The sequence below is a fragment of the Mastomys coucha genome, unplaced genomic scaffold (genome assembly GCF_008632895.1).
Source record: "Mastomys coucha isolate ucsf_1 unplaced genomic scaffold, UCSF_Mcou_1 pScaffold4, whole genome shotgun sequence".
NCBI lineage: Eukaryota > Metazoa > Chordata > Mammalia > Rodentia > Muridae > Mastomys > Mastomys coucha.
This window is the reverse complement of record NW_022196910.1, coordinates 56237936-56265924: the sequence shown is the minus strand read 5'-3', so window position 1 is coordinate 56265924 and position 27989 is coordinate 56237936. Positions and strand designations below refer to the sequence as shown.

At 49.9% G+C, this 27989-nt stretch overlaps 2 protein-coding genes across 9 annotated transcripts; one reads left to right on the top strand and one right to left on the bottom strand.

Moving 5' to 3' along the window:
- Mettl7b (methyltransferase like 7B) lies at positions 1 to 2884 on the top strand. Its single transcript, XM_031349367.1, has 2 exons — positions 1 to 617; positions 2214 to 2884. Exons 1-2 carry the CDS (start codon positions 120 to 122, stop codon positions 2448 to 2450), a joined length of 735 nt encoding a protein of 244 aa, XP_031205227.1. The 5' UTR covers positions 1 to 119; the 3' UTR covers positions 2451 to 2884.
- Itga7 (integrin subunit alpha 7) lies at positions 2853 to 27989 on the bottom strand. Of its 8 annotated transcripts, none has more exons than XM_031349366.1 (26): positions 27533 to 27989; positions 22477 to 22604; positions 22231 to 22310; positions 20567 to 20822; positions 19929 to 20060; positions 19543 to 19662; positions 18482 to 18689; positions 18184 to 18377; positions 17814 to 17902; positions 17572 to 17699; positions 17347 to 17442; positions 17143 to 17204; positions 16859 to 17028; positions 15750 to 15899; positions 14726 to 14841; positions 14145 to 14337; positions 12128 to 12208; positions 11969 to 12048; positions 11804 to 11878; positions 11575 to 11677; positions 10958 to 11134; positions 10671 to 10799; positions 7608 to 7721; positions 7306 to 7404; positions 7091 to 7216; positions 2853 to 3533 (listed from the first exon to the last, which is right to left on the bottom strand). In XM_031349366.1, exons 1-26 carry the CDS (start codon positions 27736 to 27738, stop codon positions 3303 to 3305), a joined length of 3543 nt encoding a protein of 1180 aa, XP_031205226.1. In that variant the 5' UTR covers positions 27739 to 27989; the 3' UTR covers positions 2853 to 3302. The 8 variants fall into 8 exon arrangements, with proteins under 8 accessions (XP_031205226.1, XP_031205218.1, XP_031205219.1 ...); XM_031349360.1 differs by lacking the exon at positions 19543 to 19662 and adding an exon at positions 4410 to 4522 and having other exon boundaries at positions 3305 to 3533; XM_031349361.1 differs by lacking the exon at positions 19929 to 20060 and adding an exon at positions 4410 to 4522 and having other exon boundaries at positions 3305 to 3533.

Here is a 27989-nt window from a genome sequence, read left to right as displayed (position 1 = left end):
CCAGGCGGGAGGCAAAGAGCAAAGTCCTATCAGAGGAGGAGGGGAGGACTTACATCTGCCAGTCTGGGCAGAGGCAAAAATCCAGTGTTCCATGAGACACACCATCAGGAGCTGGTATCATGGATGCCCTGGTTCCATTCCTGCAGCTGCTAGTGCTGATCCTGACTCTGCCTCTGCACCTGCTGGCTCTGCTGGGCTGCTGGCAGCCTATATGCAAAACCTACTTCCCCTACTTTATGGCCATGCTAACAGCTAGGTCCTACAAAAAGATGGAAAGCAAGAAACGGGAACTATTTAGCCAGATAAAAGATCTTAAGGGGACTTCTGGCAATGTGGCCCTGCTGGAGCTGGGCTGCGGCACTGGTGCCAACTTCCAGTTCTACCCACCTGGCTGCAAGGTCACCTGTGTGGACCCAAACCCCAACTTTGAGAAGTTCCTGACAAAGAGCATGGCTGAGAACAGGCACCTCCAATACGAGCGCTTCATTGTGGCTTATGGAGAGAACATGAAACAACTGGCTGACAGCTCCATGGATGTGGTGGTCTGTACCCTGGTGCTGTGTTCTGTGCAGAGCCCCAGAAAGGTCCTGCAGGAAGTCCAGAGAGTCCTGAGGCCGGTAAGTAGACCAAGAAGGGTATAGGCCTGGAGCAGGTTAGCATAGCATGGGTAGCTCCAGAGGAAGCTGATGTAGCCCACCATCTGATATCTGAATACATCATCAGAATGGCCTATTAGGTCTGTGCGTCTGCTGATGATGGGAGATCTGACGATGAAGGGGCACAATGGGGGCAATAGGAAAGCTAGGGAAGGCACCAAAGGCCATGAAGTTTAAATTGATGTCTGAGAAGTTATCATGGTGTGGAGAATGGAGGGGGGATAAAACTCTTCAAGTAGAAGTGTTAGGGCTGGAGAGATGGCTCAGTGGTTTAAGAGCGCTGACTGGTCTTCTTAAGGTCCTGAGTTCAAATCCCAGCAACCATATGGTGCCTCACCACCCTCTGTAATGAGATCTGATGCTCTCTTCTGGGCTGTCTAAAGACAACTACAGTGTACTTACATATAATAAATAAATCTTTTTTTTAAAAAAAAATGTGTTAGGGGGAGTCAAGTCTATGAGAGTTTGAGCAGGGTGTGGAAAAAGAGGAATTTAGGATAATTTCTGAAGTTTCTGGCTTGCACAACTGAACAGGGCGTAGATGAATCATCCACTTGCTGGAATGAAAAAAACTGTTCTGGACGTGCTAAGTCTCAGGATCCACTAAGACATCCGTGCTAAATCTCAGGATCCACCAAGACATCGTGCAGAGAAGCCACACAGGTTGTTAGACGTTCAGGTCTGGAAGTCAGGGCAAGCTGTGGTCTAGAGCTCTGGACCAGGTGACTTCTCAGTGGTGATTCAGTATGGGAGTGGACAAACTCCCTGTGTAGAGCACACTGGGGAAAGGGTTTGAGGAAGTCCTGTTGTAGTCAGAAGCCCTGCGATGTCTGGGTTATACTGGACACCAGACTCTTAGGAGAGGCTGAGACCACATCTCTGTCTAGCAGGTGTATCTAACCCACAGCCCTAGGTCAGCTATGAAAATGGCCCAACACAAATTTGTAAATGTATTTTAAATAAAATAAGACATTTTTGTGACTTTTGTAACTTAGCCACAGAATAGCTGGGTGCTCACCTTTAATCCCAGCACTTGGGAGCCAGATCTCTAAGTTCAAGGCCAGCCTAGTCTTCAGAGTGAGTTTTGGGACAGCCAGGGCTACACAGAGAAACCCTGTCTCAAAACAAACAAAAACAAAAACAAAAATGCTTAATCACAGATTTCTTGAGCATGAACAGGTAGACAAGTGTCCTGTCACAATGCTCGAAGGTTACACACCTGGAAGTTCTCTCAGCTGCTCCTGTTCCCTACTGTATAGTACTCCTGGTAATTCTATACAGACCTTTCACTTGTCATGGCCACCCAGTTACCAGAAGCTATGTGCACTATGAGGAGGGCAGGAGCTCTTACTTCAGAGAGATCTGACAAGCTGGGTCTGAGAGAAAGAAGAGAATTGAGGCAAAAAGAGCAAGATGGAGCAGATAAAAATGATCTTAACTCCCTCCCTCCTCCCTGCCCCCTCCTTTCCCCTTCCCTCCCTCCTCCCTCCCCCTCCCTCCCTCCCCTCTCCCTCTCTCCCCCCTCCCATCCCCCCCCTTCCCCTCTTCCCCTCCCAGGGAGGCCTGCTGTTCTTCTGGGAACATGTGGCTGAGCCTCAGGGAAGCCAGGCCTTCCTGTGGCAGCGAGTTTTAGAACCTACCTGGAAACACATCGGAGATGGCTGCCACCTCACCAGAGAGACCTGGAAAGACATTGAGAGGGCACAGTTCTCCGAAGTCCAGCTGGAATGGCAGCCCCCTCCCTTCAAGTGGTTACCTGTGGGGCCCCACATCATGGGAAAAGCTGTGAAATAACTAACTCTCCCATCTGCAACAAGAAGCCACCCCAGAACTTCTAACAGGTAAAGCATGAGAGCGACTGTCAGTGCTGCTGCCTCTACCAGGGTGATCATTAATCAGCTTCAGTCATTCTCCACAGCGAGGCCTTCTTCCTGCTTTCTCCAGAGACATAAAACCATACTGTAAAGCCCTGGACTTTACCCACCTACCCCCTTCCAGGACCCCTATTCCCTGTCTCTCTTTGTCCCTGTGGTAAAGATCTCCCTGGCATCCTCTGAGACTACACCATGTGCCCCTTGGAACTAGTCCCAAGTCAATGCATGTAACTCCTGCCTCAGCCCCCCCCCCCACTATCCACTCTGTCCCAAGCTTAGAAGGAACAAGGAGCAGAAAAACCCCAGGATGAGAGAGCAGCACTCAATAAAGCAGCCAGAGTTTTTATTGTCAAATATTTTTTTAATAAATAGACAAAACCACTGGACTGGTACAGCACACTAAGGCCAGAGGGCAGGGAAGACTTAGGAGGGAAGGGCCCTGAGACAGTGATACAATTTCTTCCCTGACCCTCTGTCTAAGGCACTTTGGGGAAGACAGGTTTTACAGGGTGGGTGAGAGAGGGAGCTTGGGACCCCTCCCCATCCTGCATCAGGACAGGCCTGCCCTTCCAGCCATGCCCCCTTGTCTCACAGCATTGTACGGGCAAGATGGAGGGGTGGTTCTCCTGGTGGGAGAGATCTGTGCCCCTGAGAAAGCAGAGCCTGCCATATTTCAATGTGATGCCAGCAACCTACTCCGCTATCTCCATCTCAAGGAGCCATCTTGGGAAAAGGGTGGAAGGAACTCAGGCTGGGCTTGGGACAGGAGAAGTTAGGCAGTGACTGGCACGGGATGTCCATCAGGACCCAGCTCAGGGTGCCAGTCAGCAGCCAGGATGGGGTGTGCGTCAGAGCCCTCCCACTGGCAGTTGCCCCAGTTATTCCTCTGGATGGTGCCCGTCTTCTCCTCCTTGAACTGCTGCCGGTCTTCCCGAGGGATCTTCACTGCATGATACTGGGGCACAGTGGCCTCGGGGTGCTTCGCCCGCTTGAAGAATCCCAGCTATAAAGACACCAAGCCAAACCATGAGGAGAATGCAGAACTGAGGCCCTTCAAGGCCCCTCACCATCCCTGGACTAGAAAGAACCAGCTGAAACAAAAGTGAAGGAGACTGATCATTCCAGCATAGTGGGCAACCCCCAGCTTGTTACCATCAGTACCAGGGTCCAAGGCTCTCCTCCACAGCAAGAGGAAAGCCAGAAGGGAATCCAAGGAGCAAAACCAAGGAAATCTCCCTTGGTCTCTGAAAGAGAGGCTTGAAACTGAACATCAGGACCTCCCAGCCTTCCTCTCCTACTCAGACTTCTTTAAAAACCTCAGTAGTGTCTCCTAGAATACAGGATCCGAGGGATAAACAGCCGTCTGGACCTCCTACCTCCACCCATGTGCACACACCTGTGTGTCTGTATGCATCCCCTTAGGTTAGAACCCTTGCATCCATGAATACAGAAGCTTGGCCCCTCACCTACTAAGGTGGCATTAGACCACTTGTGTACTAAACCTCAGAATAGCCAAGGCTCCTGCATGCTCAGACTGCACAGGTCTCCTTGCACAATCATCTCTGCACACTCATTCCCACAGAAAGGACATGCATGGAGCCACCCTACATGCCCACATGCTCACACTCTTAGCCTACCCACTGTCTGTGCATGCTGACACTTAAAACCTCCCCTTTCTAATTACTCCTTACCTCAGGCACCACAACCCTCGTCTCCCTTGTACACACTTTCCTCTCTATCCTGCACATTCCTGACACCCACACCCTTGCATATTCATGACCCCCACACTCCATTTCTGGGATCTGTACATAGACTCACACACATAAGCACATAGATATACACACATGTCTGCATACATACATGCACACACAACAGTTACCCCACAGTCCCTGGACCCCCAGCCTCCATGGCGGAGGGCTGCACGGCCAGATGGGCTCGGTGATAGTTGGTTGGAAATGATGAGCTTGGACTGTTCCGACGGAAGAAGCCACACTGGGATGTTGAAGGATAAGGGGAAAGAGGCTGAGGATGGGGAGGCTGAGGAGGAAGTGGGTCTTTATATCTATCCTGTGGGAGTAGTGCATAGGACAGGCATCCTGAGGCCATCCCTAAGACTGGGCAAGGTCTCAACAGCATGGGTGCCATTCCACAGCTTTGCTCACTGATGACGCACACTTGTCAAATAGCAGGTGGGCAAGGCAGTCCACAGAGCCCCAAGGGTGTGCTTGGTTATGCACCAGCCCCACATGTGGCATATGGCTCAGGGATGAGCCCTGGTAGAGCATGAGATCCCCTGCACTGACACGTGCATGTGTGTGCTTTTATGTTGAGCCAATAGGATTCTGTTACAGCTCTGTTCAAACAAGAATGGTTCCATGAGCAGCCTGGTATGCAGCTACCATCCAGCTCCAAGCCGTTCCCTGAGCTAGTACTCCATAGGTGTTGGCCTTGATCACAGCTTCCTTCCCAGCCTTTGTTGCCACAGCATGGTTAAATCAGACCACACTTCCCTACTCTTATGACTTTATCCACCATGATTCTTCTGGAAGTCTCATGTCCCACTCCCATCTGCGCACATCCTGATCCTACCACTTCACCTTCCTCAAAGACTTAGCTCCAGGGGGATGCCCTCTAAAGCCTTCCCTCCTCCAAGTTCCCATCTTCTCAACTCAACACCTTCCTCCTTACCCCCAACTACAAGGCTCCCCAACTCCCACTGGACCACACAATCCTGGAGGACCAGGCCTGTACCAGAGACATCCCCAAAGCACCCAGGGCAGATGGAATTCCTTGTGTGTGCAAGGTAACTGCTCAACAGAGTCACTAGATTGCGGGGGCATGCAGGAGGAACAACAAGACAGCTTTGGACTCACGGAATGCAGTCCACCGGTTAGCACAATCGTCATGGGTGTGCCTCAGAGAGGCAGCGCCCCAAGAACTATGTGTCCTCAAGACTGTATGCTGTTTTGGAGTTTTGTTCTGCTTGTTGCCCGCCTGGTCATGATCTATGAGTTGTACAAAAACTCTATGGGGGTCTCCAGCTCCTCACTGGGCAATATCACTGGCATTTATAATAATAGTAATTGATCTTTTCCAAGTATTGCTGCTGAAGCAGATTAATGACTCAACCACCACCCTTAGAAAGAATTTAGAAATGTAGACTAGTAGTGAAGTTAGGTTAAGATGTTTTTGTTAGTGGCTTTGACACAGAAAATCTTGGAGAACAATTTAAAGTTCAGAAAGTCACATTCTTGGTAATTGGGTGAGGGATTTTTTTTTTCTTTTTTGAGGCCAAGGAGTAAGGACTATGGCAGCCAGACAGTGCTAGCTGGAGTGCCTTTCTTGCTAAGGATGGACTGGTGGTGATAATTTCTTTACCCATTTTTGCTTCCTGATACGATTTAATAAAAAACTGTTGGTGAGTGGGTGTGCACCTGAGGATTTAAAGTAGAAATGGCTGATTGTTTTTTATATAAAAGTTTAGATCTGTGATTCTTTTAAGATTTTTTATATAAGATTACTTTTCAATATAAATAATCAAATAATTGATCCTTTTTTGTAACCACAAATTGCAGTCTCTCTGTAAGAGAACTGGCTGTAAAAACATCTTGCTTGCTTACCCTCTATTAACCTATAACAAGTTACTTAAACATGAATATACATGGGCCCTTGGGAGTAATTTGTTTTTTCACCTGTAATATATAACATCATGTAAGAGTATTGGAAACATACTTTTTTATTGTTTATATTATTTACTTAAAGAAAAATAGAATGTAACCACAGGATAATTTGTATATTGCTTGAAAGAGTTTGCTGGGATATATAAGCTATAGAAGAAAAATAAAGTTGTTGGAGCCTTGCTTCATCCACCAAGTAAGTGAATGTATGTGTATGTGTGTGCATGTGTATGTGTGTCTGTATGTATGTGTATGTATGTGCGCGTATGTATATGTACGTGTCTACGTGTGTGTGTGTGTATGTGTGTCTGTATGTATGTGTATGTATGTGCGCGTATGTATATGTATGGGTTTATGTACGTGTCTACGTGTGTGTGCATGTGTATGTGTGTCTGTATGTATGTGTATGTATGTGCGCGTATGTATACGTATGGGTTTATGTACGTGTCTACATGTGTGTGTGTGTATGTGTGTATGTGTCTGTATGTATGTGTATGTATGTGCGCGTATGTATATGTATGGGTTTATGTACGTGTCTACGTGTGTGTGTGTGTATGTGTGTATGTGTGTATGTGTATGTATGTGTGTATGTATTATATGTGTCTGTGTGTCTGGTGTGTCTGTATGTCTGTGTGTATATGGGTGTGGGGGGGGTTCTTATCCTTTTCACTAGTCTCAGGGAATTGTTTTACTCCCTCAGAGAAAAGTCTGCTGTGTGATTAATCACCGACTCCACACTCCTCCTCAACAGTGTACCTGGCCTGTCCAAGCTGGCCTTTGCAAATGGCACCTACACAGGGATGAGTGCATGTGTGGGTGAGAGGCTATCTACCTTACTCTAACTCTAGCTCACTCTGGTTCCCTCCCCCACACCAAGCCTCACCTTCCACAGCAGCAGCACCAGCAGGGCCAGGACTAGCAGCCCAGCCAGCACTGCCAGGAGGATGACCCACCAGGGCACTCCTTCCGCAACCACGGCCATGGGGTCCAAGTACACCATCACCGGGATCTGAGAAACAAGGAGCTCGAAAGCTGGAGTGAGGAGGGAGGAGGAGAATCCCCCACCCGCCCACCACATCCGCCAGTCTGGCAGCTGACCACCGTAGAAGCATCTTTGAGCCGCAAGTTCTTAATGGAGGATTTCACTGTGATATCGGCGCGGACGATCACTTCCAGGGATTTCACGGCCATGTACTCCTGAGGGTATACGGAAGAGACCTCTTCTCAATGACCATGTTCCCTCAACCCTCCCTAGCCACTGAGGAGGGATGGTGCCAAGACAGAGGGTAAACGTGGCTTTACAGAGTGCTGTGTTTGGAAGGGAAAGGGGGAGAAGCAAACTCCAGTGGGGCTTCTACATACAGAAGTCGTCCAGCCTGGATCCCCAGTGGCGCCCTCACCTCCAGAAAGGTGCTGTTCCAGAGGCGGCCCCAGACGTGAAGCACGGCTGCACGATCAAAGCTGTAGAGAGGGCAGCTGAATACCACACACTTGGCCGTGCCCTGGGCGCAGTCCTAGGATCAAGGATAGGCAGGACCCTGAGCCAGCAGACCTATGCTCTCATCTGACCTCAAATTCCAGGAAGTCTTCCCAAGACAACCCTCTGGCCCAAAATCGTACCTACCTCAGCTCTAGACTATGCGGCTTTGAAACACGTGGGGGGTGGGGGTGGGAGACTCGTCCCGACCTCAGCTCTAGACTATTTGGCTTTGAAACACATGGGGGGGGGGGGGTCTTTCACTTTCTAGCAACAGGCAGAGTAGCTTCCTGGTGATATCTACCAAGCACTGGCCTCAGGTGAGCTCCAAAGTTTGAGACAGGGTCTCACTAGCCCAAGCTAGCCTCAAGCTCACCCTTCTACCTTGGCCTCTATGTGCTGAGACTGCTCTGATGTAGACCGCTGTGGCTGGCATCAGTGTTTCTCAGAAGAAGAAATGGAAGCTTAAGGAAAGCCACCAGCTTACTTCAGATCACAGAGCTAGTAAAGCTATTCAGTGGTGCCAGGCATGGTGGCACACACCTTTAATCCCAGCACTCAGGAGACAGAGGCAGATGGATCTCTGGGAGTTTGAGGCCAGCCTGGCCTATACAGAGCATTCCATGACATCTAAGACTACATAATGAGACTCTGTCTCAAAAATAAATAAATAAATAAATAAATGGAAGGAAAGAAGGGAAGGGAGGGGAGGAGGGGAGGAAAGAAGTCAGTCTAGACGTGGGGCACATGTTTGAAGTCAGATTCCTATCTGACAAAGCCTATTCTAAACTCATTAAGGGAGAGGGTATGATGAGTTAGTTAGTTGTGATGAGTTAGTTATCAGCTGGTTGAAAGGCAAGGCTATCTCCTGCCTTTATTTTATATATAAAAAAAAAGATCCAATGGCCGGGTGGTGGTGGTGGCGCACGCCTTTAATCCCAGCGCTTGGGAGGCAGAGGCAGGCAGATTTCTGAGTTCGAGGCCAGCCTGGTCTAAAGAGTGAGTTCCAGGACAGCCAGGACTACACAGAGAAACCTTGTCTTGAAAGAACCAAAAAAACAATAAACAAAAAAACAAACAAACAAAAAAATCCAAGGGATAGAGGTGGAGTTAACAAATGGCTCAACAGTTAAAAGCACTGGCTACGCTTGCAGAGAGCCTGTGTTCAGTTCCCAGAAGCCACAGAAGAAGCAGCTCAGAACCATCCGTAACTCCAGTTCTAGGGGATCCGAAGCCCCCTTCTGACCCACATAGGCATGAGGTACACACACGATGCACATACATATATGCGGGCAAAACACTCATAAACATAAGATAAATCTTCTAACACTGTTTTTAAAGAATCTGAAATAATACATGAGGGGAAATGAGCCAGGAACAGTTAGAAAAATGTCACATGGTCCCCCATGTGGCCTCTAAAAAACAGCACTGTGTGCATGTGGGTCACACACATATAGGCAGGCAAAACACTGATACACATAAAAATAATAAATTAATTTATTTAAAAAAACAGAGAAGTAAATAGTAACTAAAGCCATGCACAGGGACACATGCCTGTAATTCTAGCATCTGAGAGGAAATCAAAGGGTACAAATTGGAGGGATGCCCAGGCTGCATAACAAGACATCCCTTCCCCTCTCAAGAGAATGAGGAGCTAGGCTGTAGCTCAGTAGTAGAATGGTTGTCTGGCATACATACACAAGGCCCTAGTTTGATCTCCAGTCCTTCTAAATAAAGAGGGAACACATTGTATTTTATGGAATAATGTGCTGCTTGGTTCTGAAATAAAAATAACTACAATTAATAAATAACTAGATCTGGTGCCACATGCTCATAATCCTAAGCACTAGGAAGTCTGAATTAGTCTTGCCACAAGTTTGAGACTCTAAGCTAGGCAGAGTGACACATGCTCTTAATCCCAGCATTTAGGAGGCAGAGGCAGAAGGATCTCTGTGAGTGAAAGCCTGGTTTCCAGAGCAAATTCCAGGACAGCCAAGGATACACAGAGAAAACCCTGACTAGTAAAACCGGAGGGAGGGGGGAGAGAGGAAAAGGGGAGAGAGGGAGGGGGGAGAGGGAGGGAAGGAGGGAGGGAGATAACTCTTGTTTTTAAATAAAGAGATAAAAGCAACTATTTCAAAGTGCTTGTTAACCAGGAACCTCTCAGAGCTGCCAGCCCTGAGGAGAAGGCAGAACTAGCAGCAGCTAGCTCCAGACGCTCAGCCGCCTGTGTGATGTATACTGCAGCAGCAGCTAGCTCCAGATGCTCAGCCGATTGTGTTCTTTAACCTCAGGTGTCAAAGAGGCTTCCGCCCAGAAAAAGAATGGGATGTGAGAGAGTACACCGACTGCTTACAGAGAATGGCCAAGTATCTCCCGTCAATACTGCCCACATGGTCATGCATAGGTTACCTCCACCCACAATGTCTCCAACTGACATCTGTACCAGTCTCACTGTCAGCTCCACCCTAGGCGGAACAATCATAGAGCCTTCAACAAAGCCAGCTAAATACCAAAACTATGTGGGAAAACGAGAAGCAAAAATATTCAAAAAGGACAGCTTAACGAACCTCACATGTATTCCATAACCTTAATTATGATAACAGAATACTGAGCCCAGTGGCACATGCCTGTAATCCCAGCACTTAGAAGGTGCAGGCAAGAGGCTGAGTCCATCCCAGCCCTTATAACATGTGATGCTTTATATAAATGGACAGGATCACTTGCTTGGCTAGCTGGCCCTGGAGTGGGCAGTGCGAGCTGCAGAGTCTGAGGGGTCAGGAACTGCCTCGCAGGCACTCTCCCTCCAGCTAGGATGCAGACTGGCTGGCTGACTCATTCCTGGTGTTTGAGCGCCTTGTCAGGCTGACCTCCATGGAAGCTCCTGGACATTCTGTGCACCTGTGATGGTCCCTCTACCACACATGCACCCCACACTCTACCACACATGCACCCCACAGTGGCTGCTCCATTTGCCCTGACTCACCAGAGTCATGTTTTTCTTCTCAGCAGAGGACACTGGCCACCAGGACGTGCTAGGCTCCACCTTCTCTGGAAGCTCCTGCGGCTCTGGCTGCCCCAGCTCTCGCCGTCTCCTATCCCTGCTGTCCACATCCTGGACAGGGAAGAGGAAGGAGCAGAAAGGGTCCCTCCAAACACTGCCACCGTGAGATGGCATCTCCGCTCCACAACCCACACAGACTCCCCCTGCTGTATGATATTCCTCCCAATTCTCTCCCCACCCAACCCCCCCACTGTGCCTCTAAGCCTCACCAGGTGGAGGATGTTGGGTCTTGGGGAACAAATCCCTCTCTTCTCAGGCCCCTGTCCGCCCTCCAGCTCCACTCGCATGGGGTACAGCAGCCATTTCCCATTGGCGATCTCGTGGGGCCACATGATGTTGAGGAAGGCAGAGCCCAGAGTATAGAGTGACTGGCCTTGATTGGAGACCTACAGACCCAAAGCAGTGTGAGGAAATGAAGTTCAGATATATCACAGAGCAAGGAGCAAGGCTGAGGGGCGGAGCTCAGGTAACAGCATCACCAAAGCTGCACAATCTAGATCAGGCATCATTCCCTCCTCATACCAAACCTAGGCAAAGCTGACATGTGCGAGAGGGTCAAGCCAGCATGAAGTATTAAGGGAAGGTATAAACTCTTCCCAAGACCCTATTCCAGTTGGACCCTGAGCAGAGGTGCTTTGCTGAGTTCCCAGGGCCTCTCAGACCTTCAGGAGAGCTGGCCTGTCCAGAGGACCAGCAGTGCAGAAGCATTGGAACCCCAGGATCACCGTGTGGGAAAGAGCCCATACCTCAAGGCATGTTTCAACACCCTATTCTCTGTGCCAAGAAGAAAGGAGACCGAGGAGGGGTGACACAACAAGATGCTTACCGTCACCTCGTACTTGACCTTGCTGCCCACATCCCTCTCAGACCGCATGGCACTTTCGCCCTTCACCTTGCCAGAGAAGAAGAGTTGCTGAGGAGTGGCCACCCTGGTTGTTGAGGGACAAGAAGGGGGGATAAAGAGGCCTGAGGTCCAGCCAAATGGAGTCAGGATGGTAAGCAGAGCCCAGACCAGGGATTGGGAGTGGCCAAGGGCCCACACAAGCAACACTTACCCTGAAATGGACAGTGGCAATTCAATGAAGACATGAGCCCGAACGGAGACTGGATGCAGCTTCTGCTCACTGATCCTGACATATAGGCATATAGGCATATGTAGGCAGTTGGCACAGAAACCACCATGAGGTGCTTGAAGTGACCCGACCTGCCCCCAGGCTTACGTGGCTAACAGCAATTCCACCTCCAGCTCTGTGGTCTCAATAGTGATTCCGGAGGTGCTGAGGATGAGGTAAAAAGTGACCTGCCCAGTACGGAATGACAGGTGAGTCAGGGGAGGGCTGGGTCTTAAGCCACTCAAGGCACAAGCCAGATATGCTAACCTGAGTGCCTCTCTTCATGGGGTTCCCCAGCTCACACTCCACATGAGAGGCATTCTCATTGGACAGGCAGAGCGGCTTCTCCTGGATCAGGGAGGGAAGGATAGTCAGTTAGGGTTACTGAAGCTCTCAAGATCTCACCTCACATGTACAGACAATGGCGTTTTACTCAGCCATAAAGAAGAGCAAAACGGTCATCTTCAGGAAAATGGGTGGAACTGGAAATGGCTATGTTAAGCAAAACAAGCCAGACTCAGATAAACATCACGTTTTCTCTCCTGTAAGAAATTTAGCTTCAATATATACATGATATAAAAGTGGAGCTGGGCAGTAGTGGCACACGCCTTTAATCCCAGCACTTGGGGGGCAGAGGCAGGCGGATTTCTGAGTTCAAGGCCAGCCTGGTCTACAGAGTGAGTTCCAGGACAGCCAGGGCTACACAGAGAAACCCTGTCTTGAAAAAACAAAACAAAACAAAACAAATAAAAGTGGGAGGGGAACTGTGTGGGGGTGAGGGAACTGTATTGAGAGAAGAAGGGTTCTAAACTGAAGGTGAGGTAGCACAAGAAAAGATAATGGGAAAAAAAGAAATATTGCAATTTTTTCTCTCATATGTGGAATCTAAACATATATAAACATATATGTGGACTGTGTGTGTGTGTATGTGTGGTGTGTGTGTGTGTGTATGTGTGGTATGTGTGGTGTGTGTGTGTGTGTGTGTGTGTGTGTGTGTGTGTGTAGTGGCATATGCCTATAACTCCAGCTCTTGAAAGGCTGAGGCAGGAGGACTGCCATAAGTTCAAGGTCAGCTTGTACTACATAGAGAGACCTTGTCTCAAATATACATATGGACCAAGCTTGGTACTTGGTGGTGCATGCCTTTAATTCTACAACTCTGGAGGCAGAGGCAGGTAGATCTCTGTCAACTGAGGCCAGTGTGATCTATATAGCAAGTTCCAGGCCAGCCAAGGCTACATAATATGACCCTGTCTCAAACACACACACACACACACACAAACAGAGCAGTCTAAAGAGGAAAGTGGGAACAAGACAGGTTAATACTGGATGCAGAAAGATAAATATGGGAGCTAGAGAGATGGCTCAGCAGTTAAGAGCACTGACTGCTCTTCCAAAGGTCTGAGTTCAAATCCCAGGAATCGCATGGTGGCTCACAACCATCTGTAATAAGACCTGATGCCCTCTTCAGGTGTGTCTAAAGACAGGTACAGTGTACTCACATAAAATAAATAAATAAATCTTTTTTAAAATAAGGACAAATATGTTTTCTCTAAGAATATACATAAACATGGGGGACTATATAGGGGAGGAGAAAAGAGATTATGGTGATGGCATTATTAGGAGGTGCGGCCTTGTTGAAATGGGTGTGGCCTTGTTGGAGAGGTGTGTGGCCTTGAAATAGGTGTGACCTTTTTGAAGAAAGTTTGTCTCTGTAGTGGGCTTGGGGGTTTCATATGTTCAATGTAGGCCCAGTCTCTCTTTCTCTCTTCTGCTGCCTGCCCGTCTCCATGTAGACTCTCCTCTACCCCTCCAGCACCACATCTGCCTGCATGCTTCCCACTATGACAATAATGGACTAAACCACCAAAACTGTAAGCCAGCCCCGATTAAATGCTTCCCTATGTAAGAGTTGCCCTTACTGAGGGCCAGGTATGGTAGCACACACCTCTAATCCCAGCACTTTGGAGGCAGAAGCGGGTGGATTTCTGTGAGTTTGAGGCCAGTCTCATCTACAAATTGAGTTCTAGTACAGCCAGGGCTGTTAACACAGAGAAACCCTGTCTCTGGGAGGAAAAAGAGTTGCCATGGTCACAGTGTCTTCACAGTAATGGAGCAATGGCTGAGACAGAGTACTGGGAGTGACTATGACCAGACAAGCACGTGGAAATACAAGAACATCATAATAGGGCTCATAACTGCCAAAAAAAATCTCACAAAAGAAATAACAAAAGCAAAACGAATTAAAAGGCCCCGCCCAATGTGCCCTGTCCCAGGTTCTTACCACAGAGTCTAGAGCCCGAACTCCTGAGTAGCGCAGAGAGGCTGGGAGGGTGACCAGTAGCTGAGCTTCATGAGCATCATCCCCATCTGCCTGAGGCCGGGCAGGGTCAGAGGGCAGGTTGGTGACGGTCAGCTCCAGGCCTATGAATGGCTGCCCGCTCAGTGCAAACAGGGCAGTCGTTCCATCCAGATCCCTGGAGGACGGCACCCAACTCACTGTAGAGTCTGGGCCTCTCTCTTCCCAGTCCCCAGTCAACACTGCCTCTCCTCCCACTCCAGGTCCCCCAAGCCAGAAGCCAGCTCTTTCAGTGCACCTCGATCCTTACACTAACTCCACCACTTTGTGACCTTTGTGGGCCTCTGCTCCCCATTCCTAACACAGAGCCAGGCATCCCTACCTCACAGAGTGTAACAAAGTGTCCACAAAACATACAGCATTATACAGACTAGGCGAATCCTATCTCAACTCAGGACACTATGGTCCCATCCCTGACACTCGGTCTTCCAGGGCATGGCCTCTGCCCAACCACTCTGAGCCCTGGCCCTCTCCTCCACAGATGCGCTCCTCTCCACCCTTCTCACATGGGCAGAGCCTGGAACTCTGTGTCGCTGATCCGGGAACAGAACTGGGCCCGCTCGAGCTGGAGGTTGCTCTGACAGATCTTATCTTCACCACAGCCTTGCTTCAGGAAGTGGATCTAGGAGAGTGTTCAGGAGAAGATCATCTCTAATGTTGAGGCAGGGGTCAAATGCGTCACCAACTCCAGAACTGGCACTTAATTGCGTGACACTGGGCTAGCCTCCTAACCTCTCTGAGTTATACAGCCATACTGCTGTAAGGATTAGCAGGCTGGTCCATAGGCAGACTGTACAGTCTACATCCCAAGGACTGAATAACAGTGAGGACCGTCACTGAGCTGCCGAGAGAACCATGCAAGGACCTGCATGCTGCCCCTTCCTGATGAATGATTTAATGCAAGGTCGTTTAAGAGCCTTAATTATCCTAAGACCTGAGTGACTACAGAGAGTGGAGGAGCATGAGCACTGCCCTCTCACCTAGGAGCACTGTCCTCTCACCTAGGAGCACTGTCCTCTCACACTGGGAGCACTGTCTTCTCACACAAGGAGCACTGTCTTCTCACATTGGGAGCCCTGTCTTCTCACACTGGGAGCACTGTCCTCTCACCTAGGAGCATTGTCCTCTCACACTGGGAGCACTGTCTTCTCACACAAGGAGCACTGTCTTCTCACATTGGGAGCCCTGTCTTCTCACATTGGGAGCCCTGTCTTCTCACACTGGGAGCACTGTCCTCTCACACTGGGAGCACTGTCCTCTCACACTGGGAACACTGTCCTCTCACACTGGGAGCACTGTCCTCTCACACTGGGAGCACTGTCCTCTCACACTGGGAGCACTGTCCTCTCACACAAGGAGCATTCTCCTCTTACACAAGGAGCACATGGCCATTTGAGCCATTTTGCCTTTTGAGGTATCACATCACCTACATATATAAGTGTGTGAAAGAGCTTTGTGGGCTGTGAGAGGGTGTCACAGTGGAGATATCAGGACCATTGCTCCTCCCAGCTCTATTCCCCTCATGCTCACCTCAGACCTCTGGGTGCTGGGCTGGTGAGCATTGAGAATGGGAGCCACGTGGGGGAGCTCCTGGCCAGGAGCTTGCCTCCGTAACCGCGGGGTTCGGAGACCATATGACAGGGTCACCACAATGGGCCGTAGCTTGTCTTTGACGTTTTCCTGGAAGAGAAGGATTGTTTCTCACTGGATCAACTCCCAAGTCCCAGCCTTGACTAAGGCCTCCTACCAGTACACTGAAGGAGAGAAATCGAGGGAGACAGAAATGCAAGTGGGAATGCATGTGGGGATAAGAAAGAAAGAGAGACCATGGTGGTAAAAAGCCCTCCTTGGAGACCAGACCCCCACCCACCCCCGTGAAGTGCCAGCCTTCCCTTCACAGATGTATGAAGGCATCCCTGAAAGCTAGGCTAAGGAAATAGAATCTCCTATAATAGGCCAGCCTGGCACATATTAAAAAGTTCCAGGACATTCCATTAAAAAAAAAAAAACTGGGCTGGAAAGATGGCTCAGTAGTTGAGTCCTGACTGCTCTTCCAGAGGTCCTGAGTTCAATTCCCAGCAACCACATGGTGGCTCACAGCCATCTGTAATGAGATCTGATGCCCTCTTCTGGTGTGTCTGAAGACAGCTACAGTGCACTCATCCATATACATAAAGTAAATAAATCTTTTTAAAAAAAAAAAAATCAGGCATTGAGGCAAAAAAGTGTGTAGAAAGGAGCTCAAAAGGAAAACGGTTTAATGCCTGGAATTTTTTTTTCAAAAAATGTGGAATTCTTCACCAATTGAGGTGTTATCTTCATGAAGAAGCCCTACTAGTCTTATCTGTCATTCCAAGTCTAGTATATATGCTTCCAAGTACAAAGAATTTTTACTTTTTTAAGTGTGTGTGTGTGTGTGTGTGTGTGTGTGTGTGCAGGTAACCAACGGAGCCAGAAGAGCACGTCAGGTCTCCTGAAGCTGGAGTCACAGCGCCCCACTAGCCAGCCAAACCTGGGTCGCCTGCAAGAGCAGCACATTGTCTTAACTGCGGAGCATCTCTTCAGCTCCTGGGAACCCAGAGCTGACAGTGAGGTATGGGTATGCGACAGAGGAGCAGTGACCAGAAGTCAGCGGCTACCTGCAGCTGGAACACAGTGTCTCCACAGACTCGGTCATGTTGGTGCTTCAGCCACACGGCGCCCGAGGACTGATGCTTGAGGTCATCCGGGCCTCGACTCAGGAAAGTCACACGTGGAAGCTGGCCCCGGAGCCTCCGGTCTGTGTCCCCATCTAACATATAATCTAGGACTGTGGCATGGAGAGAGAAGGGGGAAGAGAGTGGGCTGAAGATTCTGTCCCCATAGCACCCTCCTCTCCACCTGGAGGCCATCAGAGTGGGCTGTGTCTGAGGTCTCTACTCACCCACATGAGGGCTGTAGCTGCTGGGCACAGCAACATAGCTGAAACAGATCTTTACGTCCACGCTGTGAAGCAAAGGGAGGCTCCTGAGCAAACAAGACCCCCCAAACCCCACTTCTGCCACTGCCCAGACGCAAACTAGCAAAGAGAGGCGAGGACTGCAAGCACTGGCGGCCTCCGCGGCCCTCCCTTCTAATCTCCCCTCACCAGACCAGGCGTCCGTCGGCACAGTTAGGCTGTTCCAGATCAATGGCTCTTGGATCAATGAAGATCTCTTGAGAGACATGTAGAACAGGTCTGGCCCTGCGCATAGAGAGTTCATTGGGTGGGATAGGAGAGAATGTGAGGCTGGGCACACTCTGCAGGATCTGGTGTAAGACTGGAATGAGGCCACACCTGCAAGGGGAGGGGGGTGATAGCCTGGAGGCTTACCTGAACAGAGCAGCAGTATCAGCTAGTGAGCCCACGAGCAGGTCTGGGTAGTCATTTCCGTCCACATCCAGGCCACCAGCCAGGGAGTAACCAAAGCTCTTGATGCCTACCGCCTCGCCCTCCAGCACCTGGAGACAGGCAGGCAGCCCTGCTAAGCCCCATTTTCCCAATCCTCCCTCCCCTGCCCTCTGCAGCTCTTACTGCACCCAGTACCATCTCCTCACAACAATGACGCCCCTCACCTGTGAAGGTTTGACAACCACCCCCAGGCTGCTTCCATGGTAGATAAAGACTTTCCCATCTCCATCAAAGGGAGCTCCCACGGCAATGTCTGGGGACATGAGAAAAGGGCTAATAGGCTGTGGAGAATGATAGACAGGATCCATACCCAATTTCCCTTGTTCAATCCTGTAGAATATGTTTCCTGTTTCATTGAGAAGCTACATATATCATTTTAAAATCCTCTTAGCCATTCTCTCCAGATAACACTAACTCAACTTGCCTGAGTTTAAAAAGAAAAAAGAAAAAAAAAAAAAATCTCCTGATCTCTAGGGAATACCGTTACCTTCTCAGCCCCTCCCCCACACCGAGCTTTCCTAATGCCAGTCATACCTGGGAAGCCATCTTGGTTGAGGTCCCCCAATACAGCCAAACTGATCCCAAACATGGAATCAGGGGAGCCACAGAGCCGGAGAGGAGAGATATCTGCCCAGTGGCCACCCTGGTTCATATACACATACACAGCACCTCCCAGCTCTTCTTGACGTTCAAAGAAGTAGGGGGCACCCACAATCAGGTCTGCCCAGCTGTGGAGGAAGGAGACAGTATGGAGCCACCTAAACCAAAGGACCCAGGACAAAGTGCAGAAGCCACTCCTGGACCCAGGGGCACTCCCCCTGTCCCCTCTCACCCATCATTGTTGAGATCTGTCACAGCCAGTGAGTAGCCAAAGCCAGAGGTCAGGCGCTCCCCAGACAGCACAACCTCAGGTATCAGGCGGCTGGCGCTATCCTTGCGCAGAATGACCACAGCCCCTTTGTGGTTGGCACGGGGGGCCCCTGCCACAAAACTCAGCTCTTCTGAGTGCATGAGACCTTTCCCAGAATCGATGGAGAAACCTAGGTGAGGGAATCGCTTACTGTGAGTGATTCTCCAACACTCAAAAGCCAGGTGAGCCCCTGGAGCTACAAAGGAGAGTAGCCTCTATCCAGTCTCCACTGAGGCTACACTATTCCTCCCCAGTCAGAGCCTGGAAATCCTTGGAGCCCGCCTGGTCAGAGACACAGGATATGACACAGCGGTGTCATGGAGCAAAGAGAAAGGCACTGACAGAGAAGCCTTGGTGACTTGGTAAGATGGGCTGGGTATAGCAACGAGAGCCAACCATTCATGCCCAACCTGGGGGACTGAGGAAGAGGGAGAGTCCACCCATCTTACACATCCAGAAGGTCCATTGACATCCAGTGCATCCCCTTCCCATCTTTCCCACCCTGCCAAGGGGAAGGCAATCTTTACAAATATGAGAAGAAGACCAAGGGTCAAGGAAGAGCTTGCTTCACCCAAATGTCTCCTAGATCTCGTTTCATCCTTGTTGATATGCAGAATAGGATATAAATGGCTATGAGGGGCTTATTCAAAATGCTAGAGCTTTCTCTAACCTAAGTCACCATCCACCCCTGCCCCCAGAGGAACTTCCCTAGAGGTCAATACTGTCTTTTCCAAGCAGGGTTGATCCCGGTCCTCTCACTCTACCTGGGTCTTCCTCCTTGGAGATCCCTGGCTCACAGCCCCTGAGACTATCACCTTTGAGACCTATTCCTCTCAGGCCTATTGATGGACCTAATTCTCTTTGGATACATGTTTCCCTGGGCATGTGTTGGGGGAGGGCAGGGGAGGAAAAGGTACTCCCTAAAGGGGAAGTGGGAAGGCCAGGGACAAACCCCAGGGCCCAGGACGCAGGCGCTTACAAACCTAAATAGCTATTCAAGGTCAAGTCTCCGGCTGGTCCTGTGAGCCGGTCAGCAGGGTCCAAAGTTTTATACACCAGCTGGTCAGGGTCTGAACTATCAATGTTGGTCACAAAAAGCAACCCTGTGGGGATCAGGTCAGGGAGAGACACCAGGGAAAGGGACAGCAAGAGAAGAGAACACGGAGTAGACAGAGCCAAATAGAAAGGCCAGAAGATGGTGAAAGGGGACAAGGGAGAGAAAGAAAGTGAGAGAAACCAAGAAGCCAGAGACACAATGACAGAAACACAGAGACACAGAGACACAGAGACAGAAGGATGGGCACATGGAGAGAGGGCAGAGAAAGGAACAGCGGGTTAGAGTGATCCTGGGCCGGGGAGGGGTCCCTACCAAGGTAGCTGTTGGCAGGGACCGGAATGAGGCGGGGGTCTTGCTCCTTCTCGCCCCCTGCCTCATAGGGCCCGTCATCCAGGTGTGCCAGGTCCGACGGGCCCTGAGTACAGAGCTCCACCCTGGCCGTGCCTGCAAAGACAGTCCTGTTAGTATTCAAGGTGGGATCGAGGTGCACCCCCTCTGGCCAGACACTCTGCTGGACAGGCACATGGGCAGCCCCCCTCTTCAGCCCCACCTCCACCATCTCCCTAACCCAAGCTTCTAGGGGTTCCCCAAACATCACACTCACCAAGTGTCAGCTCAGCCAGTGGCAGCGTGCAGAGACGGGAATGGCAGTGTTGAGGTGTGGGCTGCTGTGTTGGAGCATGCAGGCCCTGGCCCAGCGGTGCATGTGGGAACTCATGCCAACATATAGGTAAACACATGGCCATGCGATGGAGAATAGGTACCCCTCATTCATTTATGTGCTAGCATAATGGGAGTGGAAGGTATGGCAGGCAATGCCCCAGGTCAACTTGTGGTTGTGCTTGGCCCATTGCTGCCAGCAATGGATGGCATCCCATGAGATGGGATCCCATCTCTGAGGTAAGAGGAGGTTGTGGTCTCCTCTCCACCCTCCCCAGTGAGTGACTCACCCTTCCAGTTATAGGTTCCTGGAGCCCCAAAAACAAGGTAGTGGCTGTCAGGGGAGAAGGTGGCAGCTGTGCCCTGCTGGCAGAACCCAAACTGTTCATGGCCCTGGGGGCGCCCCTCACAGAACTTCCATTCCCCACCATCCAGCTCATCACGAATGGCCAGGTCCTGGCTTAGCATAAAGCAGCGGCCAATCACATCCCGAGTCTCCAAAACTTGGTCCACTCTCTGTCGAGACTCATATCGGTGTGCACACGTCTATGAGGGAGTGGAAAGATGGGTCATTTCCTGTTTACCAGGGACCTATATGCAGACTTATGGAAGACACACCTATGCAAACGTATACTCATGTGCATGCACACACACACACACACACACACACACACACACACACCTCTGATCACTGACGCACCATCCCCAGCCAGTGTGAAGCCCTTATCTAGTATCCCATCGGTAGCCATTTAAAGGAAGATCTTTGTCCTACATTCTGATTCTTAAACACATAATTAAGAGCACATAAAACATTTGCTTCCCTGATTGTGTAACAATTTTGCAACATGCTAAGTTTGGTGTATAAGTTTGGGGTGTGTGTGTGTGTGTGTGTGTGTGTGTGTGTGTGTGTGTGTATTCATTCAGATATGTGCAGTTGTACATGTATGCAATATCAGTGTACATACACATATGCCAGCTGCTTGTGAAAATTGGGAGACAACCATAGGTGTCATTCTTCAAAAGCTGTTCACAGTCTCTCTCTGGCACCAGGGCCCTGCCAACTGGGCTAGACTGGCTGGCCAGTAATCCCCAGGGATCCTCCTGGCTCTGCCTTCCTAGTATAGAGGTTACAAACACAACCTCCATACATTGCTCTTTTATGTGGATTATAGGAATCCAGCTCAGATGTTCATGCTTGCAAAGCAAGCACTTTGCTGAGTCATATTCCCAGTCTTTGTCCCTAGACCTTTGTAAGCCATCACCTCTGAAAAGGACATATCCTAATACCTCTTCCCTGAGTACTACCAATTTCCAGAAGCATGGTCATACCACCTTGCCTGCAAAAGTCCTTTTTTCTACTCTTCCTTTGGACTTGTGGACTAGAGACTAGACCATTTAGTTAACATTAGTTATAGTCGGCCTTATGGTGACTTCTGTTGATAATTGTGTTTCTATGAATGTTAGTTAGAGACATAAAGAGAGAGAGAGAGAGAGAGAGAGAGAGATTATGACTAAAAGGCATGGTGCCACACAACTTAAATCACAGCCCTCAGAAAGCAGAAGCAGAAGGATATCTTTGAGTCCCAGGCCAGAAAGAAAGTCCATAGCTGTTTGGCAGGGCCCAGACCTCTACTGTATTCACAAGTCCTCTTTCAGAAGCTAGCATAATGCCTGAAAACAAGAAAATGGTCTGCAGTGCTATGACAAAAGTGTAGGTGATTAGATCAAATCATAGATAAATATTTTTATTTTTTTAAATGGCCACAACTTCATTTCCAGATAGATAAATATTTTTAAATGGATAAGGAATGGGACTGTCTCTCACGCGTTTGTGTATCACCCAGTGGTTCTGGGAACCATACCATGTGCTTAATATTCAGAAGGTGCTCCTATGTGTATGAACACAGTGTACACATATCATCACTTCTGCATTATCGTAGGGAGTAGTACTCACAACAATCTTGCCCCCGGGCCCCTGGCTTCGGACACTGACTCCCAGCCACTGGTTCTCCTTGCTTTCCTTCTGCACATTAGCTGAGGCAAGACACTGGGAGTCAGGGGAGGGAACAGGAGACAAAGTCCTGCCTTCCCCTCTTCACACGCTGCCCCCACCCAACCCTCCCAAGGCCACACCTCCCCTGCCCACTGCACCCCCCAAGGCCACACCTCCCCTGCCCACTCCACCCTCCCAAGGCCACACCTCCCCTGTCGATGTCCACTCTGTAGCAGTCCGTCTCCTCCAGGCTTAGGGGACAAGCAAAGAGGCCTCCTGTGCGATTTGCCTGCTGACCAGGAAGAGCCAGGGCCTGGGGAGCACCCACCAGCAGCCTATAGGATGGGACAAGGGCTAGACTCAGTCCAGAGTGTTCCAATGACCCTGGAGCTTCCCTGGCCCCAGCTCCTTGGGGCCAAGCAGAGTGTTAAGTACTAAAGAGAAAAAAATAAATAAATAAAAGTCATTTTCCTCAAATTCTGGCAAGGATAGGTTAACAGACCTGAGCTTACAATCTTGTCACATGAATGCTTACTCTCTACATGAAGAACCAACAAAGGGTGGATACACACATGAGAACACACAGGCCAGCGAGAGCAGTCTGCCGGCACTGCCAGCCTGGAGAACTGCCCTCCCCAGCACCTGTTCCCAACAAACTCCCCCACCCCCTGCTTGGCCCCAGCCTCAGCCTCTGCCTCTGCCCTCCTCCCTAACCCTGCCAGAATGGCAAGAATGCCTGGAACAAGAGCAAGAGGCACACAGACCTTAGTGGCTCCGGGACAGCTTCAGAGACCAGGCCGGAGGCTAGAAATGGATCTGCTTCCCCTTCGCCATGTGTCCAGCAAAGACCCTACACACTGGTGGCTCTGTGAGCCCCAAACTCAGCCATACACACCGGCATGGGAGTAGAGAAAGGTTTCTCATAGCCTCTAACCTCACCTAAGTTCCTCCTCACATCCAGATCTCCTTTCCCATCTGACCTTCCCCCTCCATCCACAACTTTTTCTTCCCCTCTCCCTCCACCCGTACCCAGTCTTCTTCCTCAGCCTCTTTCTCAGCTACAACTTTTTTGGCAGAACAATTTTCCATGATTACAGCCAAAGCATCTTCCCCAGAGGAGGACTGTTGTGGGAATGGAGGCTGCCTGGGTCCCTCAGGACTGGACCCCAAAGCCAGGAGTGATTGGGAAGTAAAATGAAGTAACTGATACCCAGATAGCTACAGAGATCCTCTCTTTTCAGGAAAAGGCTGGAGAATGGCAGGCAGCAGGAGGAGCCTCAAGGCCTCTCTCCCACACTCTTCCACGTCCCATCCTGGGGGTGAAGCCCACAACTGTCCCGCAGTATTACTGACAGGCATCTGTGGGGCACTGCGCCAGACCGTGTAGGGTGAGGGAAAGGTTCCCACAACTCCTTCTGTCTCTTAGCAGCTGTCATCCCATATCAGAGCTAGTGTCAAGCAGCGGTCAGGGGAGCACACAGCTGGGGAGCACACAGCTGGGGAGCACACAGCTGGGGAGCACCCAGCTGGTAACACGGTTTAGCAGTCAAGACTTGCTGCTTTTTCAGAGTACCTGGATTCCATTCCCAGCACCCATCCCAGGTGGTTCGCAACTGCCTGTAATGTCAGTTCCAGAAGATTCAACACCTTCTTATGACGTCTGTGGACATAATTTTCTATGGGCACAAGGAACACACACACAAACACATAACTAAAAAATTAAAAATAGATCTTTTAATAGGAAAGATAAGGGATTGTAGAGATAACTTAATAGTCAAGAGCAGTTGTAGGCCATATGTAGTGGTGCACATGTTAATCCCAGCACTCTGTAGGCTGAGACAGGCAGATCTCTGTGAGCTCGAGGCCAAACTGTTCTACAAAGAAAGTTCCAGAACAACCAGGACTACACTGAAAAACCCTGTCTCAAAGAAATAAATGATAGGGCTGGAGAGATGGCTCAGCGGGTAAGAGCACCAACTGCTCTTCCAGAGGTCCTGAGTTCAAGTCCTAGCAACCACATGGTGGCTCACAACCATCTGTAATGGGATCTGATGCCCTCTTCTGGTCTGTCTGAAGAGAGCAATGGTGTACTCATACATAAAATAAATAAGTAAATCCTTTTAAAAAATTAATTTTTTAAAAAAATAAGTGATAGATAGATAAAAATAAATAAGTAAACAAACAAAAAAAACACTTGGCACTCCTGCAGAGGACTGGGTTTTGTTCCCAGCACCCACATGTTGGCTCACAACAATACTTAAGTCCATTTCCAGGGGATCTGACACCCTCTTCTGGTCTTCAGAGACACCACGCATACACATGCAGTACACAAACATACACTGGCAAAATATGTATACATATAAAGCAAAAAAAAAATCCTTTTAATAATGGAAGGAAGCAGGAAGAAAGACAACATATATTCATCATTCATTTCATTACTGTTTACTGGTGTCCCATCATACATCAAGCCTAAGTCAGGCACTGGTAAGACAATAAAGTGATATTTATTCAGCACCTCTGATAGGTCAGGCCCTGGGCTAGACATGGAGGTTGGAGGGATTACTCTTTAGCACTCTCCACTTGAATTCCTAGGGGAGGCTCCACGAGCATTGTCTTGTTTGCTCTCACAGTCCTATAAGATAAGAACTCTTATCTTCCAGATGAGCATCCTCATCCACATACTGTAAGCAGCCTGCCCCCATTTACAGCCACATCTGCCTAATTCCTTGGTCCGTTTTAGCCTGTTGCCAGAAGAGGAGGAAGAGGAAGAGAAAATGACACCCTAGGAAGTCTAGGTGATGTCCCCTGAGCAAACAAACCTAGCCCTCCCCATGGTCTACAGGGCGCCAACCTGCAAACTCAGAACATCTTGTTTGTTTGTTTTTGTTTTTGTTTTTGTTTTTGTTTTGAGACAGGATTTCTCTGTATAGCCCTGGCTGTCCTGGAACTCACTCTGTAGACCAGGCTGGCCTCAAACTCAGAAATCCACCTGCCTCTGCCTCCCAAATGCTGAGATTAAAGGCGTGAGCCACCACTGCCCGGCAAGAACGTTTTCTGTTACAGCGGGGCTGCCTAATCTGTCTTTGTGCTTGCCCCATAAGAAGTGCCAGTTGCTGAGCTCATGCCTTTTGTGGAGTCACAGAGACACCCAGTGCCTCCACTGCTTAGTGCCCACATGCACAGCCAAAGAAGCAGAAATGTGCATATTCAAAGTTCACACCTCCTTAAAGGCCAAGTGCAAGAAAGCAAAGACCTCACATGGACAGAAGCTAAAGGACCAATCCTACTCCTGAAAGAAAGAACCCAGCCAGGTCCTCCTAGAATAAGAGTACCCCTTCATCTCTGCCCCAGCCACACTCGGCTTCACGGCCTGACCCTGGGAGCCCAATGACCCCAGGCCTTCAGACAGAACAGTAAGCAAAGCTTCAGTGACTGCAAGGGGTAGGGGTGGGGTGTGGATGATGTTGGCTGCCAAGTACAGGGAGTAGTAGAACACTACTACTGTATCCTACCAGACCTTCAGCCCCAGTCCAACCCCTCCCTGACCTAGTGCAGTGTGAGTGGCCCTCTGGGAAAACTGCATGTCCAGAAAGGCTGGCTCAGCCTGGGATCCCTCCAGCCAAGCCTCTGGATCCAAGATGCTGTAAAGCTGTTCTCAGGCTCTGGGAATCCCAACACAAGGGCTCCAGAACAGTGAGCACTTTCACATCACTCACTGCAGGCCTTGTGCTATCAAACAATCTGACGGGATCCTGATATTGTTTGCTTCCATTTTACAATTGATAGGAATAAGTGAGGTGGCAAAGTAGGAAGGTTGTTAGAACTGAAAAGAAACGAGTCTTCCCATCAGCGCTCAAGGGCGACAGCTTGAGAGAGGGACCAAACAAGGTGGCAGCTTCTCCCTCCGCACCCCTAGTCAGCAGAATGCCCCCTGCTGGAACAAAATAGGGCCAGACAGTCAGGCCCCTCTGGGAATACCCCTAACTTGGCTCTGGAAGACAGAATCAGGGCCACCTTTAGAGAAGGGGAAAATGACAAGAGACCATGCTATTAAAAATAACCTAGAATTTGCCTGGAAATAACTCAGAGAGTTCAGCATGTCCTAAAAAGGCCTCTGGGCCTGGAACTCTAACAGATGGGGGGAAGGAGGGAGGAGGGAAGAAGAGATGGAGATGAAGCCTGCTACTGGCTAGAGACATCAGCTTTCTATCTTTCCCAAAGGTTTAGAAAGCAGACCCTTCTCCCAGATGACAGGAATAATGGAAGGAGAAAGATTAAGGCTACCCCCACCTCCAGTGAGTGAGGAGAAATAAACTCTCATCTCTGTCTCCTGCCCCCAGACCAAGGAAGAGTCCCCAAGGGCAGCATCGATCCCAGTAATGGACACTTAAATGTGGCTTCTTCGCTGGCCATGGGTGAGAAAGCCCTTCGGCAGGAGGGGGCGGGAAGCTTCCTTCCTGTTCTCCTCTCCTGTCACATGGAGTAAGAACCAAGGGTACACAACCAGCTACAAATGTGTCTAGCTACCAGGGGTCCTGAAAAAATGACAGTTATCCCTCAGCCTGCTGCTGCTGCTGCTGCTGCTGCTGCTGCTGCTGCTGCTGCTGCTGCTCCTGCTGCTCCTACTGCTCCTGCTGCTGTTTCTGGCAATGGTGGTGACAGCTGCCACCATTTCTTGCTACTGTCAGACAGTCTTTATTTTTCTGCCACTGTCTGTGACCAAATCATCACTGAAGACTGTCAGGCCTTCTCAGCTCTTCCTCTAGTCTCCCTGCTGTGTTAAGTCACATCACGCCTGGCCTCCCATGCCCTGCAGTCCTCACACTATCTCATGGTGATGCTTTGACAGTAGCTATTTCTGTTTTCTCTCCTCTTTGCCTCCCTTGGCATCCTCATCCACTCTTCCCTTGCCCACTCCTCGCACCCTATGCAGAGGCAGAATGCTCAGCCTCCCTTCCTGGAGCAGTTCACCCCTCTGAGGAAGAAGAGGAGCCAGAAATGCAAGGCTGGAGAAAGAATGCAAACCGAAGAAAGAGGCACAAGGAAGAGGGTCTCTGGCAAGAATGTTGCTCTGTAACTCATCCCCCAAGGCAAGACTCTGAATCTGAGGACCTGGACAACACCAGGCAAGGCTTCAAGTTAGCGTGTGGGATGCCTGTGGGCAGAGTACTGTTGAAAGCCTGAGAGATGGGTAGGTGAGGAGTTGGAAGAAGGGTAGCCCAAGGCTTGAGCCTGGGGACTCTGGGCGGGTACGGTGACTCACCAGCTCTGGGCTCGGGGCTGTAATTGTCGGTGCAGGGCCACCGAAAAGCCGAATAGGCTGCCAGGTTCTCCCTCCTTGCGTATGGCACCCATCACATCCAGATTGAAGGCGATAGCCCGTGGTAAGAGCAGTCCAGCGAGCAAGGAACTAAGAAGGTAGCAAATTCCGGGGGGCCGGAGGAAATCGCACCTCGGAATCCCGGCCATGGGACCAACGCTCTGTGTTCTCCCTGCTAGTACGAAGAAATTGTTGAGCGCTGGGAGCCCCAGGTCTCCCCGGTGGTATATCTGGTTTCCGAAATCTAGCTGATCTTTCCGGGTCTTCCAATCTTTCACCTCGGAACCCCTCTTCAGTCCTTCCCTCCACTGCCCCAGGACCAGCTAAGCATAACTACTGTATGCTGTGGGAGCACCACCGGCTTGCACTCCGGTGAGCCGGCTCCGGCTGCGGCTCCGGC